Here is a 15,192-nt window from a genome sequence, read left to right on the forward strand (position 1 = left end):
GATGGAGAGTTTGTATTGGTTATGGGGTTTATACAGTGAGGATGGTTTGTTGCTGTTTAAATTTTTGGACGTAAAACAAAATCTCATTTCAAAAGCACATAATGAAGTAATACCTACTAGAAATAAATTACTTCATATGATCTGTTTATTACTACAAGCGTTAAAAAATCGAACGAAACCTACCTAGTGATGCTAATATTACTTCATTCAATCTGGTAATTACTTCATTTAGCTAAACTATTACTTCATACTGATTACTACAAGCGTGAAAAAATCGAACGAAACCTATTGGGGAGAGTTTAACAATTGAGATTGGTGCAGAAAATGTGATGCGGTTTGTTTGATTACTCAATCCGTTTGTTTAACAATTGAGGGGAGTTTTGATTTATTGAAGCTAGAGTTCTTCCGTGGACATTGCAGAAATGAAATATGCGTAAAAGCATTTGAAGTCCTAATGGAATGGAATGAAGTAAAAACCTAGTTCAATGAAGTAATTATGTTTTTTAATGAAGTAATAAATCTATTGGAATAAATTATACTATTGTTTACACTGAGTAAAGTAAAAACCTAGCTCAATATATTACGTGCTGGAATAAAGTAATAAACTTACTTGAATGAAGTAAATATCAACTAAAATGAAGTAAAAACCAACTGGAATGAAGTAAAAACTTAGTTCAATGAATTCGAATGAAACATGTGTTAAATCATTGAAAACCTACTGCATGCAATGAACTAAAAACATGTTAGAATGAAGTAACGACTCATTTAAATGAAGTAATATGGAATGAAGTAAAAATCTGTTCATTTTCAATATATTACCTACTGGAATGAAGCAATAAACTTACTTGAATGTAGTAAAAATCAACCGAAATGAAGTAAAAACCAACTGGAATGAAGTAAAAACCTAGTTCAATGAATTCGAATTAAACATGTGTTAAATCATTTGAAAACCTATTGCATGCAATGAACTAAAAAACTGTTTGAATGAAGTAACGACTCATTTAAATGAAGTAATATGGAATGAAGTAAAAATCTGTTCATTTTCAATATATTACGTACTGAAATGAAGTAATGAACTTACTTGAATGAAGTAAAAACTAACTGTAATGAAGTAAAAACATTTTCACTTTAAATATATTAGATAATGAACTGAAGTAATAAACTTACTGTAATGAAATAAAAAACTACAAAAATAAAGTAATACCTACTGGAAATAAATTACATCATATTGATTAATTTTTCGCAAACTATGCATACAAAACAGTTCAGTTCATATTACTTCATTATTTGAGCTTATAACTTCATCACGTGTGTTATTTAGTTCATTACAATACTAATTCTTCGTAAACTATACATACAACACAGTTCTCCATCCATTCTTCTCCACTCCGAAAAATTCCTTCAATCTACCGCTATAATTTCCAACAAAAATCCTTCAAAATATATACAACCGGTGCGCCGCCGTCAGCCTCTCTTCCTCCTCCGTGAACGCCCGCCGGTTTATCCTCGGGTTCAACTGGTTGAACCACCGCAGCCTGCAGCTTTTCCCTTCCAAATCAAAAAAAAAATATTGAATTTCAATTTTTAATGTTGAGATTATTGAGAAAGAACTGATTAATTTAATTACCAGATCTTCCGTCCAATTATTGAGATTCCTATTTTGGTGGCCGTAGAGGGCAACGAGCTCCTTGAGTTTGGTGTCCTCGGCGGGGCGCCAATGTCCTCTGGCGCAGAGCTTGGCCTTGCCGCCGCCGTGGGAATGCATGTCGGAGAAATCCTGATCGTCGGATTCAACAGCGGCGTTGAGATCGATGAGATGATGAGAGGTCAGAGAGTGATGAGAGAGTGATGGGAAGAATTGAGGAGGAAGAAGGGGAAGTAATCATAATATATTGATTCCCCAAAATACCCTTCAGCAAGCTTTGTTGGGTAAAATAATGAAATAAAGGTAAATTAATCCTAACCACAAGATTTAGAAGATGGAGGGCCCTAATTTGGTCTCTAGTTCGGTCCTTAAGAATAGTTCGACATTGATCACAACTCTTAACTTATATGTATATTAAAAATATTAAAGCAATAAATTTAATATAGTTAAACAATATGATTTTTCATAATAAATATAACTTTTATTCTCTAGAATAATACCCACTTCCGATGATGATGTTCAGTTCAATTGGTAACATGCTCTCCATATATCCAATAAATCAAAGGGTTTAAGTCATCACATATGAAAGTAAAATTTATTATTTACAATAATAATTTTTTTCACAAAATAATTTTTTCTTGAAAAGAACAATATATTTTATTTATTACGACAATAAAATTTATTAATGAAAAGCATAACTTTAATTTATTAAAATAATATTAATAAATTTTATTAACAAGAATTATAATTATTTATAAATATAATAACTTTTATCTATAAAATTAGTAATAAAATTTATTTGTAAGAACAATCATTTTTAATTTTATATTTTAAAAATATATGATTATTTCTGTAAAATACCTAAATATACTTTTAATGGTACTCTAATTAAAAGTATGAATAGTCTAACTAAGACTTTAAATACTCAATTTAAAATTATGAATACATTGAATGCAAGCATGATAAGCATGTGTTAATTAAACTTCATAATCTAATATTTATGTTTCTAAAATAACAATAGGGTAAATTAGTCAAAAGAGAGATTATACTTATAGCAAAGTGATATAAGGACATTTTGGCATATAGATATTATGTCTCTAAATCAAAATACCCCTTTCTTAAATAGTAATCCGACTTCTATAGTTGATGGTGTTGTGTTTTTTACTACAATGAACACCCACTCTTTTTACAATATCCATCAATAGAAAGTTAGAAATGAAAATGAGAGAGTATATGCCGACTTGCAAAGAATAATTAATCAGTCTTTATAATGAATATACATACGTCAGTATCATGTCGAAGTTGTCAATTCCTAAAATATACTCAGCTTAAATAGTTATTATACTAACATTGGATAAAAGCAACTGTTATAATTGGATAAAAGATAAAGTGCAATAGTTGGTAAATACTCCTTCTGTTCTAGTTTAAAAGTTCTATTTTGTCATTTTCGTCCTTCTCAGTTAAAAATCTCATTTAGAATTTACGATATTTAGACATAAAATTTAACATTTGTGATGAAATTTACACTCAAATGTTATTATATTCATAAAAATAAAACAAAACAAAAATCCTAAACACACAAAAAGTCAAAAGGGTCTCACTTTTCACTACCGCACTTCAATTATTACACACTCCAACAACCACTATCTCACTTCAATTATTACATACTCCAATAATTTTATAAAATCCATACCCTAACTAAATTGCACTTTTAAACTGGGACGAAGGGAGTACTATTCTTCCATCGATTATGTTAAGGAATTGAATTATTTTAAGAGTAGATGAGGAACTGTAACTGATGCTCTTAAAAAAATACTCCTATGCACCGAATTTCTTGCACCATGGGATTACGGTGTCACATGGATATCAAAGTTTTAAATGAAAAATTAGTGGCTCTCAAAAAAAGTTGGAAGTCTTCAAGATCAACAACCATTGATAAAATACTTTTTCAATAAATATACTCCTAGTATTAAATATGGGTGTGAGCAGGGCTGGGGAAAAATACCGAAAAAATGATATATCACTCGTATCGTATTGAAAAATATCGAAAAATTATCAAATTTTTGGTATATCGTAATTTTCGATACGATACGATATCGTATCGTAAGTTTCCGATACGATAACGATATAAATTTCCTTAATGAAGACCGTGAGGGTCGAAGAAGAAAAGTTGGGAGGGTACAGTGGAGGCCCCCGGATCTGGTGTGGATTAAACTGAATGTAGATGGGGCCTTCTTGCAACCGGCACAGAGTGCCGGTGGGGGGGGGGCAGTCTGCGTTCTCGGCAGGTGTTGAGGGGAGCTCGGGTGTGGAGGCGGAAGTGGCTGCTGTGTTGATGGGCGTCATCCTGGCTAAACAACATGGTAGTAAGATCTGGATAGAGATAGATGCAGAGGTGGTGGTTCGATGGTTGTCCACAAATCACTTGGGTTCGGCTGAGGTTTGTGCTGAACTTGCTAAAGTAAGGCGAGAGCTGGAGGGGGTTACTTGGAAAGTGTCTCATATTTTTAGAGAAGGAAATAAAGCTGCGGACTTCCTTGCGGGTATTGGCTTGCAAACAGGGATAACGAACTTCTACACAAAAGGGTCGTGTCCTGCTCGTGTGAAGGCGCTGTGTAGGCTGGATCAGATAGGGCTGCCAAACTTCCGGTTTTGATAGTTAGTGGTCTGTGGTTTTCATATGTAATAGACTTGGTGTTAGTTGTTGCTTAATTGTAAGACGATCCACTTTTGGGATAGTCTCATTGTAAACTTTCTTTTGGATGATATATAGGGGATGAGGGTCCTACATACAAATAAAAAAACAAAAAAAAAAACGATATAAATTTCCTTATATCGCGATATATCGTTTTATATCGAATATATCGAAACATATTGAAATTCAATACATATTGAAGTTTAAAATTATAAATATATATAAATCCATTTAATTCATTCATATATTTAGAAAATATATATATGAAACCCTAATAAGAATACTATTTATTTTATTGTGTAGAAGTTTTATTAATTTTTGTGTTATTTTTCAGTTTTGAAATTATATTTTTCGATATATAGGTCTTCGATACGATAACGATATTTCGATATATCCTATCGATCTTACGATATATCGAAATATCGATACGATAACGATATTGATATTATCCATATCGAAAGTTCGATATATCGAAACTTTCGATACGATAACGATATGAAATTATTTCATATCGATATTTTCGATACGAAACACTATACAACATTTTCGATACGATATATCGTATCGACCCACCCCTAGGTGTGAGCATTCGCATTTCGGAAGTTTTGCAACATTGAACAAAGTAATAGAAGTCATCCAAGTCATATCTAACCAAAACTAAATGCTAATTAGTTGAATGTGATATTTGTCCTTATTGGTCACGACATCTCTAAAATAAAATTACATAACTTTAGTCACAAAATTTATCTGAACTTATCTTTAATCTGGGAAGTTGACCCAGAAGCGGATATAAATAAAAACAGCTGAGAATAAGATTTTGATGCATTCCGAGTGTAGAAATCGGGTTAAAACCTTCTGTGTCAGAATGACTTGAAATTCACACGGTGCATGCGAAACGCGATTTGGAATCAAACTCATTTGACATTAGTTATATAGTTTGTTGACATTGGAATATACTCTATTGACATTGGTTATATAGTTTGTTGACATCACGTAGACTATACTGCATGAGACATATTTAATAGATGAACAAAAACTGAATAACAACTAATATTACGTAATACCTCCATTTTGGATATATTTAGTAAAATATAGAATATTACTACGAAAAGTGGAGGATGAAATAATAACTAAAACTACGTAATGCCTCATTTTGGATAAATGCCTCAATATTTTGGTTAGACCATACTTTTGAATTAGTAAGAGGATTACGTGGCCTAACATTGTTTAATAGAAAATGAATGAGACATCTATCTATCATAATCTAAAGTGATAGTTTAATGAAAATATTTTTATATCCTTTTTAGAGGGAAAATATGAAGCTATTTTGTTTGTCCTTTTGGTAATTTTGAAAAATGACAATCATTGGAAAAAAAAGAGGCGGCTCTTATTGAGCAATAACGACTTCTCGAATAAGATTAAACTGTTATATATATCCAGACCATTAATTGAATCTACATTTTAGTTGACTAATTATCTAATTTTTTTTATTGCAGTCCGGATACATCTCCAAGCCGCAGCCATAAGCTTTTGGAATCTAGCAACAGCTCCGATTTGCTGGTGGTGTCATAATCTAAAGTGACAATTTGGTGAAAATACTTTTATATCCTTTTTAGAGGGAAAATATGAAGCTATTTTGTTTGTCCTTTTGGTAATTTTGAAAAATGACAATCATTGGAAAAAAAGAGGCAGCTCTTATTGAGCAATAACGACTTCTCGAATAAGATTAAACTGTTATATATATCAAGACCATTAATTGAATCTACATTTTAGTTGACTAATTATCTAATTTTTTTTATTGCAGTCCGGATACATCTCCAAGCCGCAGCCATAAGCTTTTGGAATCTGGCAACAGCTCCGATTTGCTGGTGGTGGGGCCGCCGCTGAAGGCAGCGCTGGGTTTGAAGTGTGGTTTTGCGTGGTGGTGGAGGGCGGCGAGGCTGGCGGGAAGCGGGTGGAGAGGCGGCGCAGGCGAGACAGAAGAGCGGAGTTGATATCCGCGGGATGAGAGAAAGGGACGAACAGAGAGGATAAAGAGAGATGGAGGCGGAACATGTGGGGTTTGTAGGACTATTAATTATTAAGTACATATTATTTGGGCCTTTTTAGGTGTGGGTTTAGTGGCTTGGATTATTGGATCTAATGGAGGATTTTAGATTTAAATCATTTGTAATTGTAAATTTTCATTTAAATAGAATTTTAGTTTGGATGTTGGGTTTTATTATTTTGTATGTTAAATTTTTTTTTATGTATTGGGCTCTGTAAATATATATTTTAAAAATTAAATCCTTTTTCATTAACTAATTAAATTTATATATAATTAGTATTGAATTAACTCTGATTTAATTTATTAGATTATATAATATTTTTTAAGAATCTTACTTATATGTTTTTTAATACTCTTAAAATATTGAATGAATATATATATATAATGATGTGGAAAATCGAAATCCTTTATTTTAATACTTATTTCCATATTAATAATCAAGCTAAATCACAACACAAATATATAATAATTCTTTGTCTCATCCTATATTTACTTAATTGAAAATTTTAATATATTTTAAATAGTAGTATATAATTTCATGATATATTTTAATTAGTTTTCAATTAATTAAAAAATACTATAAAGTTTATAAAATAAATTACAAAATTAGATGAAATTATAATATTTAAAATTAAATCTAATTTATAAAGTTTGTATGACTTCGTACTATAAATTTTAAGTGATGAACTGTTATCACTTATTTTAAGTGATAATTTACTTTTTATATGTATATATGGTGGAAATAAGAAATTTATTTTTTTCATATACAAAAATTGCATTTAATCTTTGGTCATGCATATCAAGTTATTCCATGGTCTGAAATTAAACATAAAAAAATAAATAGTCAATTAAGATGTGGTTATTGGATGATCCAATTTTTTTTTTCTTGGCTTCTCAAGGAAATTTTGAATTTCTACAATCTAATCTATTCATATATTTAAACGTTTATTTCTTACTATTAATAGAAATAAAAAATAAAAAAAAATGATATTGATAACATGGAATTTAATGAAAGATAATTGTCTCTCTACTAACAAAACATCTAAAATTATTATCATTATCAAACAATGAACAATATTGCATAACATTAATTGTTGTTGTATATAATAATATACAATTTTATATGTAAATATATTAATTTAATTAAATATGTTGAAATTACTTATAAATATATATTTATATTCAAGATATATAATTTATAAATATATTTATCTTTATATTTAAGTTACTAGAAGTACACGTAGTTATAATTGAGTTGATTTTGAATTATTCTACTACTAAGATAAGATAATTTTTTTTATGAGTTTGAGTTCTGTTTCTTTTTTATAATTTTTAATATTTTATCATGTACTATTGAATTTAATTTTGATGAAAATGAATTTATTAATTGTGATTTTTTTATTTGTTTTATCACGTCTACTTAATTCAAAAAAACATGTTTTTAGTTATAAATAATTAGGTTGCAATTTCAAAACTTATGAATTACTGATTTTTTATTGTTTTTCTTATGTTTTTGTTTGCATTCATGAATACTATGTTTTGTTAATCGAACCTGGTGAACTATTTATTCGTTCAAACAGTTTGCTTTTTTTTGTTCTTTTTTTTTCGTTCAAATAGTTTACTTTCGTCCAGATATTGTACGTAGGATTTTCAAATTACCTTATTTTACTTTTTGGTCTTTATTTACACATATTTTTTTATTTTTTCATTTTATTCTGTATTTATTTTTTTAAACTCTTTTGTCCCATGAATAGTATGGGTGTTAACACTAGTTTAATAGATGAACTAGTTAGAGGATAACATGGCCTAACATTGTTTAATAGAAATTCGCACGGTGCATGCAAAACGTGATTTGGAATCGAACTTATTTGACATTGGTTATATAGTTTGTTGACATTGGAATATACTCTGTTGACATTGATTATATAGTTTGTTGACATTCTGTAGACTATACTGCATGAGACATATTTAATAGATGAACAAAAACAGAATAACAACTAAAATTACGTAATGCCTCCATTATGAATATATTTAGTAAAATATAGAAGATTACTACGAAAAGTGGAGGATGTGAATAAGAACTAAAATTACGCAATGCCTCATTTTGGTTGGATCATACTTTTGAATTAGTTAGGGGATAGCATGGCCTAAAATTGTTTAATATAAATTGAATGAGACATATTTAATAGATGAACTAAAACAGAATAAGAAGTATATTTACATAATGCTTCATTTTGGACAAATTTAGTGAAATATAAAACATAGATATTAAACTGGATCAACAATAGACAAGTAGGTAACAACGATTACTACTTTAATTAGCAAAAGTGGAGGATGTGAATGAAGATCTAAATAATAAACTTTATACTAAAATATGCAAAAGCATTTTGATTTAACTTTTGTAATTGACTACATAAAAGCAATATTAGGTGGATCCAAGCAATTTTTTTACTTTTTAAAAATTATAGATTTATTATATATGTATATTTAATACTATGCAAATACTATCACTTTTCGAATTTCATAATAAAAATCTTAGTCACTATTATTTTTTTTTATATCTGCTTTTGGGTCAACTGATCATATTAGAGATAAGTTCAGATAAATTTTTTGACTAAAGTTATATAATTTTATTTAAGAGAAGGGTAACCAACCAATAAGCACAAATATCACATTTAAGACAGTGACTTTTGGATGACAAACCATACTTAACATCTTATTCCCTCACTATGAGAATAAAGCTCGAACATTGAACAAAGTAATAAAAGTCATCAAAGTCATATATAACCAAAAATAACTGCAAATTAGTTGAATGTGATTGGTCACGCCATCTCTAAAATAAAATTACATAACTTTAGTTACAAAATTTATCTAAACTTATCTTTAATATGAGAAGTTGACCTAGAAGCGGATATAAAAGTTGAACCAGAAGCACAAATGTCACACGGATATCAAAGTTTTAATTGAAAAATTAGTGGCTTTCAAAAAAAGTTGGAAGTCTTCAAGATCAACAACCATTGATAAAATACTTTGTCAATAAATATACTCCTAATACTATTAAATATGGTTGTGAGCATTCGCATCTCAGTTCGGAGTTTTGCCAAATCCGATCTATAAAATTAAAAAATTTACAAAAATTGAATTTGATCTTATTTATAATGTCCAAAATTTAAAATATGAAATTCTATTTGATTCGAGAAATTTAAAATTACGTAAAAATATACTATATAATTTGAAAATCCAATATCAAAAATCCAAAATTTAAAAATTTAATATAGTACTCTCAAGGGGAGTGTTATATTGTTAACTCAATGCTTAGTTGTCAAGTACAACTCAATAATAGTCATTAGATATTCAAATTAAAGGCCTAGATCATCAACCACAAAATGTCAATACGATAAAAAAAACATCAATAAGGCTATAGGATTAATTCCAATAAAAATCAATAGGGGTATTAATGTCAAGTTAGTTATAACTAACTTTTAAAAGAAATCCCAAAACTTTAAATTCATATAACATATATCAAATTAAAGATAATTTTATAAGAGCATTCCCAACAGTTTTCCTAAAACCTCCCTTATTTCTCCCTAACTCCTGCCACATCAGCGCCACATCAGCACCATAATTTATCCCCAGTTTTTAGCCAACTTTTAGCCAACTGCTCCAATGGTTTCTCCCTTATTTCTCCCTAACTCAACATTTCATTTTTACATCATCACTAACTTGACATCCCATCCGGTGGGAGCGGGAGGTACCTCCTCTTCGGAAGAAGAATGAGATATCTCCTCGTCGGACCGAGAATGAGAAGACGATTCAGAATTCATTAAATATAGATGGGAGAGAGAAAATAAATGAAGAGAGAAAAGGGATGGGGATGAGGAGAGAATGAAGAGAGAAAAGGGATGAGGATGGGGAGAGAATGAAGAAGGTGTGTATTTATAGGGGGGAAATTAAAAAAAAAAAAACAAAAAATATATTTATCGCCGAATTATCGCCCACAGTGTCGGCGCGGTTCGGCGATAATTGAACGATTTTTCGCCGGTTGGCGATAAAACGGGAGGAAAAATCGCCGACCTCTCCCATTGGTCGGCGATAGACGGCGAAAAACGCCGACTTTTAGCCGGCACCATTGGGAGTGCTCTAAGGATTCCAACGATATACTACATGCATATGTTCCGACGTCAAAATTTGAAAAAAAAAAAATCTAGAATTTTCGTATTTTTCGTACACAGGTTAATGTCAATGCAACTAAGATAATATGTCAATATAAAGCATATACAATGTCAATCCTAAATTTGTGTTGATATTCTCAAAGCATTGTGTTGATATTTTTGAAACACTATATTGACATTTTCATCCAAAACCCTAATTTGGCGTTTTTTTTTATATTTTTCGATCTAATTAATAAAAACGAAAATTACACGTGGCAAATTGTAGACCACACGGTTTTTAAAATCATGTGGCCTTAAATTAGTTGTAGTTAGCAATTAAATGATGAGTTAGCAATTGATCACTCCCCGTACTCCCAAATACCATTAGAAATTTAGAATTATTCAATACAAAATTTTTATATTTATAAGATTTATTACTCCTAATATATATTACTATCGATAAAAAAAAATATATCAAAATTTTAATAAGTTCAAATCTGAAAATATCCCATCCTAGTAAATATGTTATAATCCAAACTGAATTATAAATTTTAGTTTGAATTAGATAAGATGTATGGATTTTGAATATGTTACTCACCTCTAATTAGATATTACTTCATTCATTCCTGAAAATTTTTCGCTTATTTCTATTTATGTTTGTCTCTAAAAATTTTCCACTTTTCACTTTTACCATTCTTGATAGTGGACCTCACATTCCACTACCTCATTCCTACTCACATTTTATTATAAAACTAATATATAAAAGTAAGACACACGTGCCATTAACTTTTGCAACTCACTTTTTATTACTCCCTCCGTCCCATAAGAAATAGACCATTTGATATCGGCACGGGTTTTGATGTATAATCAGTAAAGTAAGAGAGAAGGAGAAAAAATAGTTGAAATTATGTAGTGGATTGTGGGGCCCATAAATGATAAAGAAAAAAGGAGAAAAAGGTTCCCATAAATGGATATGAATTATTTCTATGGGACGGACGAAAAAGGAAATAAGGCCTATGAAGGATGGGGTTTTGCACGTGTGTCGTGTGCACATGTCCTCCTTTCAACAAGATTTATCGTTTCCCACTTTTGCAACAAATATTACTAAGCATAAGCGGCAAGAGAGGGGTCGAACCACAGAGACCATGGACCTATCCGAGATTGTTTCTACGACACGGGGTTGGTGTTAGCCACCACGCCTTGAGCACTTGAGAGAAGATTTAAACACTAGAGTGGGAAACTTGAGCTTTAAAGCATGAGAACAGAGATTGGAGGCTTAAACTAAACTAAGAGAGCATGAAATGAAATGTAATCCTGTCGTCGGAGTTGTCAATTCCTCCGCCAAGACTACAGAGCTAAGCTAAATGGAAGTAAATAAATCATCAACATGAAAGTAAATCAAAGCGGTAAAGAAAGCAAGGATCCAAGATCGGAGTCGTCAATTCCTCTGCCGAAACCATTAAATCTAACTAGAAAGCATGGCGTGAGGAAGCTTCTAAGATGGAGACGTCAATTCCACCGTTGAAACGGCCAACACAATGTAAATCTACACTAAAATATTGAAAACATAAAAATAAACTAAAGCTGTAAAGAAAGCAAGGATCCAACATCGGTGTCGTCAATTCCTCTGCTGAAGCCGTTAAATCTAACTAGAAAGCAAGGTGTGAAAGAGCTTCTAAGATGGAAGCGTCAATTCCATCGTCGAATCAACCAACATACTGTAAACCTGCACTAAAGTAGGGAAAACATGAAATTAAATGTAATCCCGATGTCGGAGTCGTCAATTCCTCCATCGAAACTATAGAGCTAAACATGAAACTAAATATCTAAACTACCAATTGCGAAAAGCATCCAAGAAATATAAGTAAATAGCATCATCAACATGAAAATAAACAAAAGCTTCATAAAATTGGAAATAAGCGAGATCCAGCGCCGAGTCGTCAATTTCTTCCCAGAATCCATTAAATCTAACTCCAAAGCGAGGTGGTGAAGGAACTCTTAAGATGGATGCGTCAATTCCACCGTCGAAACGACCAACACCATGTAAATCTACACTAGAGTCTTGAAACATGGAATGAAATGTAATCCCGACATCGGAGTCGTCAATTCCTCCGTCGGGACTACAGAGCTAAGCTAAAACTAAACTAAACTAAGCTAAGAAAACTCTCTATCTAAACTACCGTAGTGTTAAGCGCTCTACTTTATTGTGGAAAACTTCTATTTATAGAGTCACTTCAATCTTCAACCCTAAGGCAACTTCTCGTCTGAGTTGACCATTTTACCCTTGCAATAATTTAGGATGATTCAGCATATACATCTTCATGTGTGAATTCCTCTTGATCAACTTGATCAGCTCATGTCTTCATGTGGTGGCCTGATCACCTCAACACTCCTCTTGATCAGCTGGTGTCTTCATGTGGTGGCCTGATCAGCTCAACGCTCATCTTGATCAGTTGGTGTCTTCATGTGGTGGTCTGATCAGCTCAGTGCTCCTCTTGATCAGCTTGTCTCCAACTGATTAATTTGTCCTTAGATTTGGCCATTTTTTGCTCCTTTTCCGAGTTGATCAAGTTATTCCTGTATTCTGCCGCTTTACACTTTTTTGCTCTTGCACACTTAAAATATTCATTTTTTTCCGCGCATTATCTCCCTAAAAAACGTATAATATCACCTATAACCAATGCATGAAATGAGCCTTATCAGCCTATTTTTATGGGACGAAGGAAGTACATTTCTTAAAATCCAGATCAAATAATGATAAATTATTAGGAACGGATGGATTGAAACTGAAGTATCGCATAATTTCTTAAAGAATGTTATTATTTGATTTTATCCATTACAAAACTCACTGGCGACCTACAGGGAGGCTTGAGGGTAAACCCCCGACTTTTTAAAATTTGACTATATATATTAGGTGTCGTAAGGTAAATATAGATATAGATAGCTCTAAGTGGATTATAGTTTTTCTTCCACAATAAGGAATGTGATCAAATGAAAACTCTAAATATTGTACAAACTTAAAATGTAACACCCCGACTTTTTACCCTAAGGCTTAGAACATCGATCTATATATATATATAAGTTTCGCGTCTAAATTTTCTTATTATTACTTCTTGTTATGATTAATCGTTGTGAAGTATATTTTGAGTAGTGAACAAAAATAGTAATATTCAATATAAATGTTTGCTCTAATAAAAGTCCGTTTGTGAAGACCGAGTTTCAAATAAAAGTCCGTACACGAGTTCAACGTTTAAGTAAAGATTAATTTAAAAATAAAATACTGTCCATGCCCTTCGGATCTTGCTCAATAGTCACGCCTTGAATCCCGATACCTACACGAATGGATAAGAAGCGTGTTAAATCAAGACGAGACGATCGACGAAATCAAATCACATTAAACACGCAAATCAAACGGCGGCTCACGTTTTCCAATTGACGGCTCACGTCTTTTTAAGTGACGAGACATAATATTCTTGCCATTTTAGGAAAAAGAGATGTTTGACAAGACAACTTGCCTCATTTGGCAAAAAGTCCCTACCCTTTGGACAATACATTTCCTCCTTGAATCAAGTTTATGACCAAGCATTCCCATGCACCCATTTTCTCTATAAATACCACTCCATCTTCCCTCTTGATCCTTTTGTTCAACCATAAAAATTCTCTAAACAAAATTCTATCAAAATGAGGATGCATATAAGTGTTTGAAGAAGAGGAGTCCATTTTCCTACTCACTATCATTCTTCTCTTCCTTTTCTCAAGGTAATTCTACTAATAACTATTCATGCTACATAGCCATTTTCATAATCATCCAAAGCACGAACACCATATTATTATTTTTCCTCTATGCCTTTTCCCTTAATAGTTTTCATATCAATTATGCATATGACTTTTTAAAATAGCTTTTGCCTTAACTAAAGAAAACTTAGACAAGGAAATCAAATAAGCAATGCCTAAGCCCTTAGACAACTTCATCGCACATTAATAACGATCTTGGAAAGCTTACCTCGTGAGTGAAGGAGCTGCCGGACCCCGGAGATGCTGCCCGGCAGTGGCCCGCCGGCGGCGACGGCAGTCCGGCAACTTTCCGGCAGCATTCCGGCGGCTGTCCGATTTTCCACAACGAAATTTATCTCTTTTGACCCCGTTTTCACGATCTATCCAAATCTTCACATTTCAAGACTTAATTGTTAGTCCTAAGCCTTCAATTTAAGAAAATAAAGAAGAAGAGAAAGAAGGAGAAATGGGGGAATCCCTACCTCTCGGTCAACGGCGGTGAGACCGCCGTGTACCCAGCGGCGACGGCGGCAGCGGCCCACCAGCGACGGCAGCAGCGGCCCGGCGGCGACGGCGGAGGTGGTGGTTCGTGGCCGAGGGAGAGAGAGACCGAGAGAGAGAGACCGAGAGAGAGAGACCGAGAGAGAGAGGCCGAGAGAGAGAGACCGAGGGAGAGAGAGAGACCGAGATAGAGAAAGAGGAGAGAGGAGGGACGCGGCCGGCGTCGCTCACCGGCGACGCCAAGACCGCAGGCAGAGAGAAGACCGAGAGAGAGAGGTTGGGAGAAGGAGGCGCCCCTTTCTTTTTCTTTTCTTCTGGATTGGTGGAGTGTATAGGGTTTTCTAATTTATTTGGGTATTGGGCCTCTCCTTTGGGCCAA

General features: G+C 32.5%; 1 protein-coding gene and 1 long non-coding RNA gene across 2 annotated transcripts; one reads left to right on the forward strand and one right to left on the reverse strand.

Annotated features, from left to right (window-relative positions):
• The first annotated feature begins 3,869 nt into the window (after window positions 1-3,869).
• Window positions 3,870-4,301, forward strand: LOC125210294. Its single transcript, XM_048109846.1, has one exon. It carries the CDS (start codon window positions 3,870-3,872, stop codon window positions 4,299-4,301), a length of 432 nt encoding a protein of 143 aa, XP_047965803.1.
• A 9,427-nt stretch (window positions 4,302-13,728) lies between these two features.
• Window positions 13,729-15,110, reverse strand: LOC125217111. Its single transcript, XR_007175563.1, has 3 exons — window positions 14,795-15,110; window positions 14,542-14,702; window positions 13,729-13,870 (listed from the first exon to the last, which is right to left on the reverse strand). It is a non-coding gene; the product is annotated as an uncharacterized LOC125217111 (long non-coding RNA).
• Between the last annotated feature and the right edge of the window lie 82 nt (window positions 15,111-15,192).

This window comes from Salvia hispanica, chromosome 3 (assembly GCF_023119035.1).
Source record: "Salvia hispanica cultivar TCC Black 2014 chromosome 3, UniMelb_Shisp_WGS_1.0, whole genome shotgun sequence".
Classification (NCBI taxonomy): domain Eukaryota; kingdom Viridiplantae; phylum Streptophyta; class Magnoliopsida; order Lamiales; family Lamiaceae; genus Salvia; species Salvia hispanica.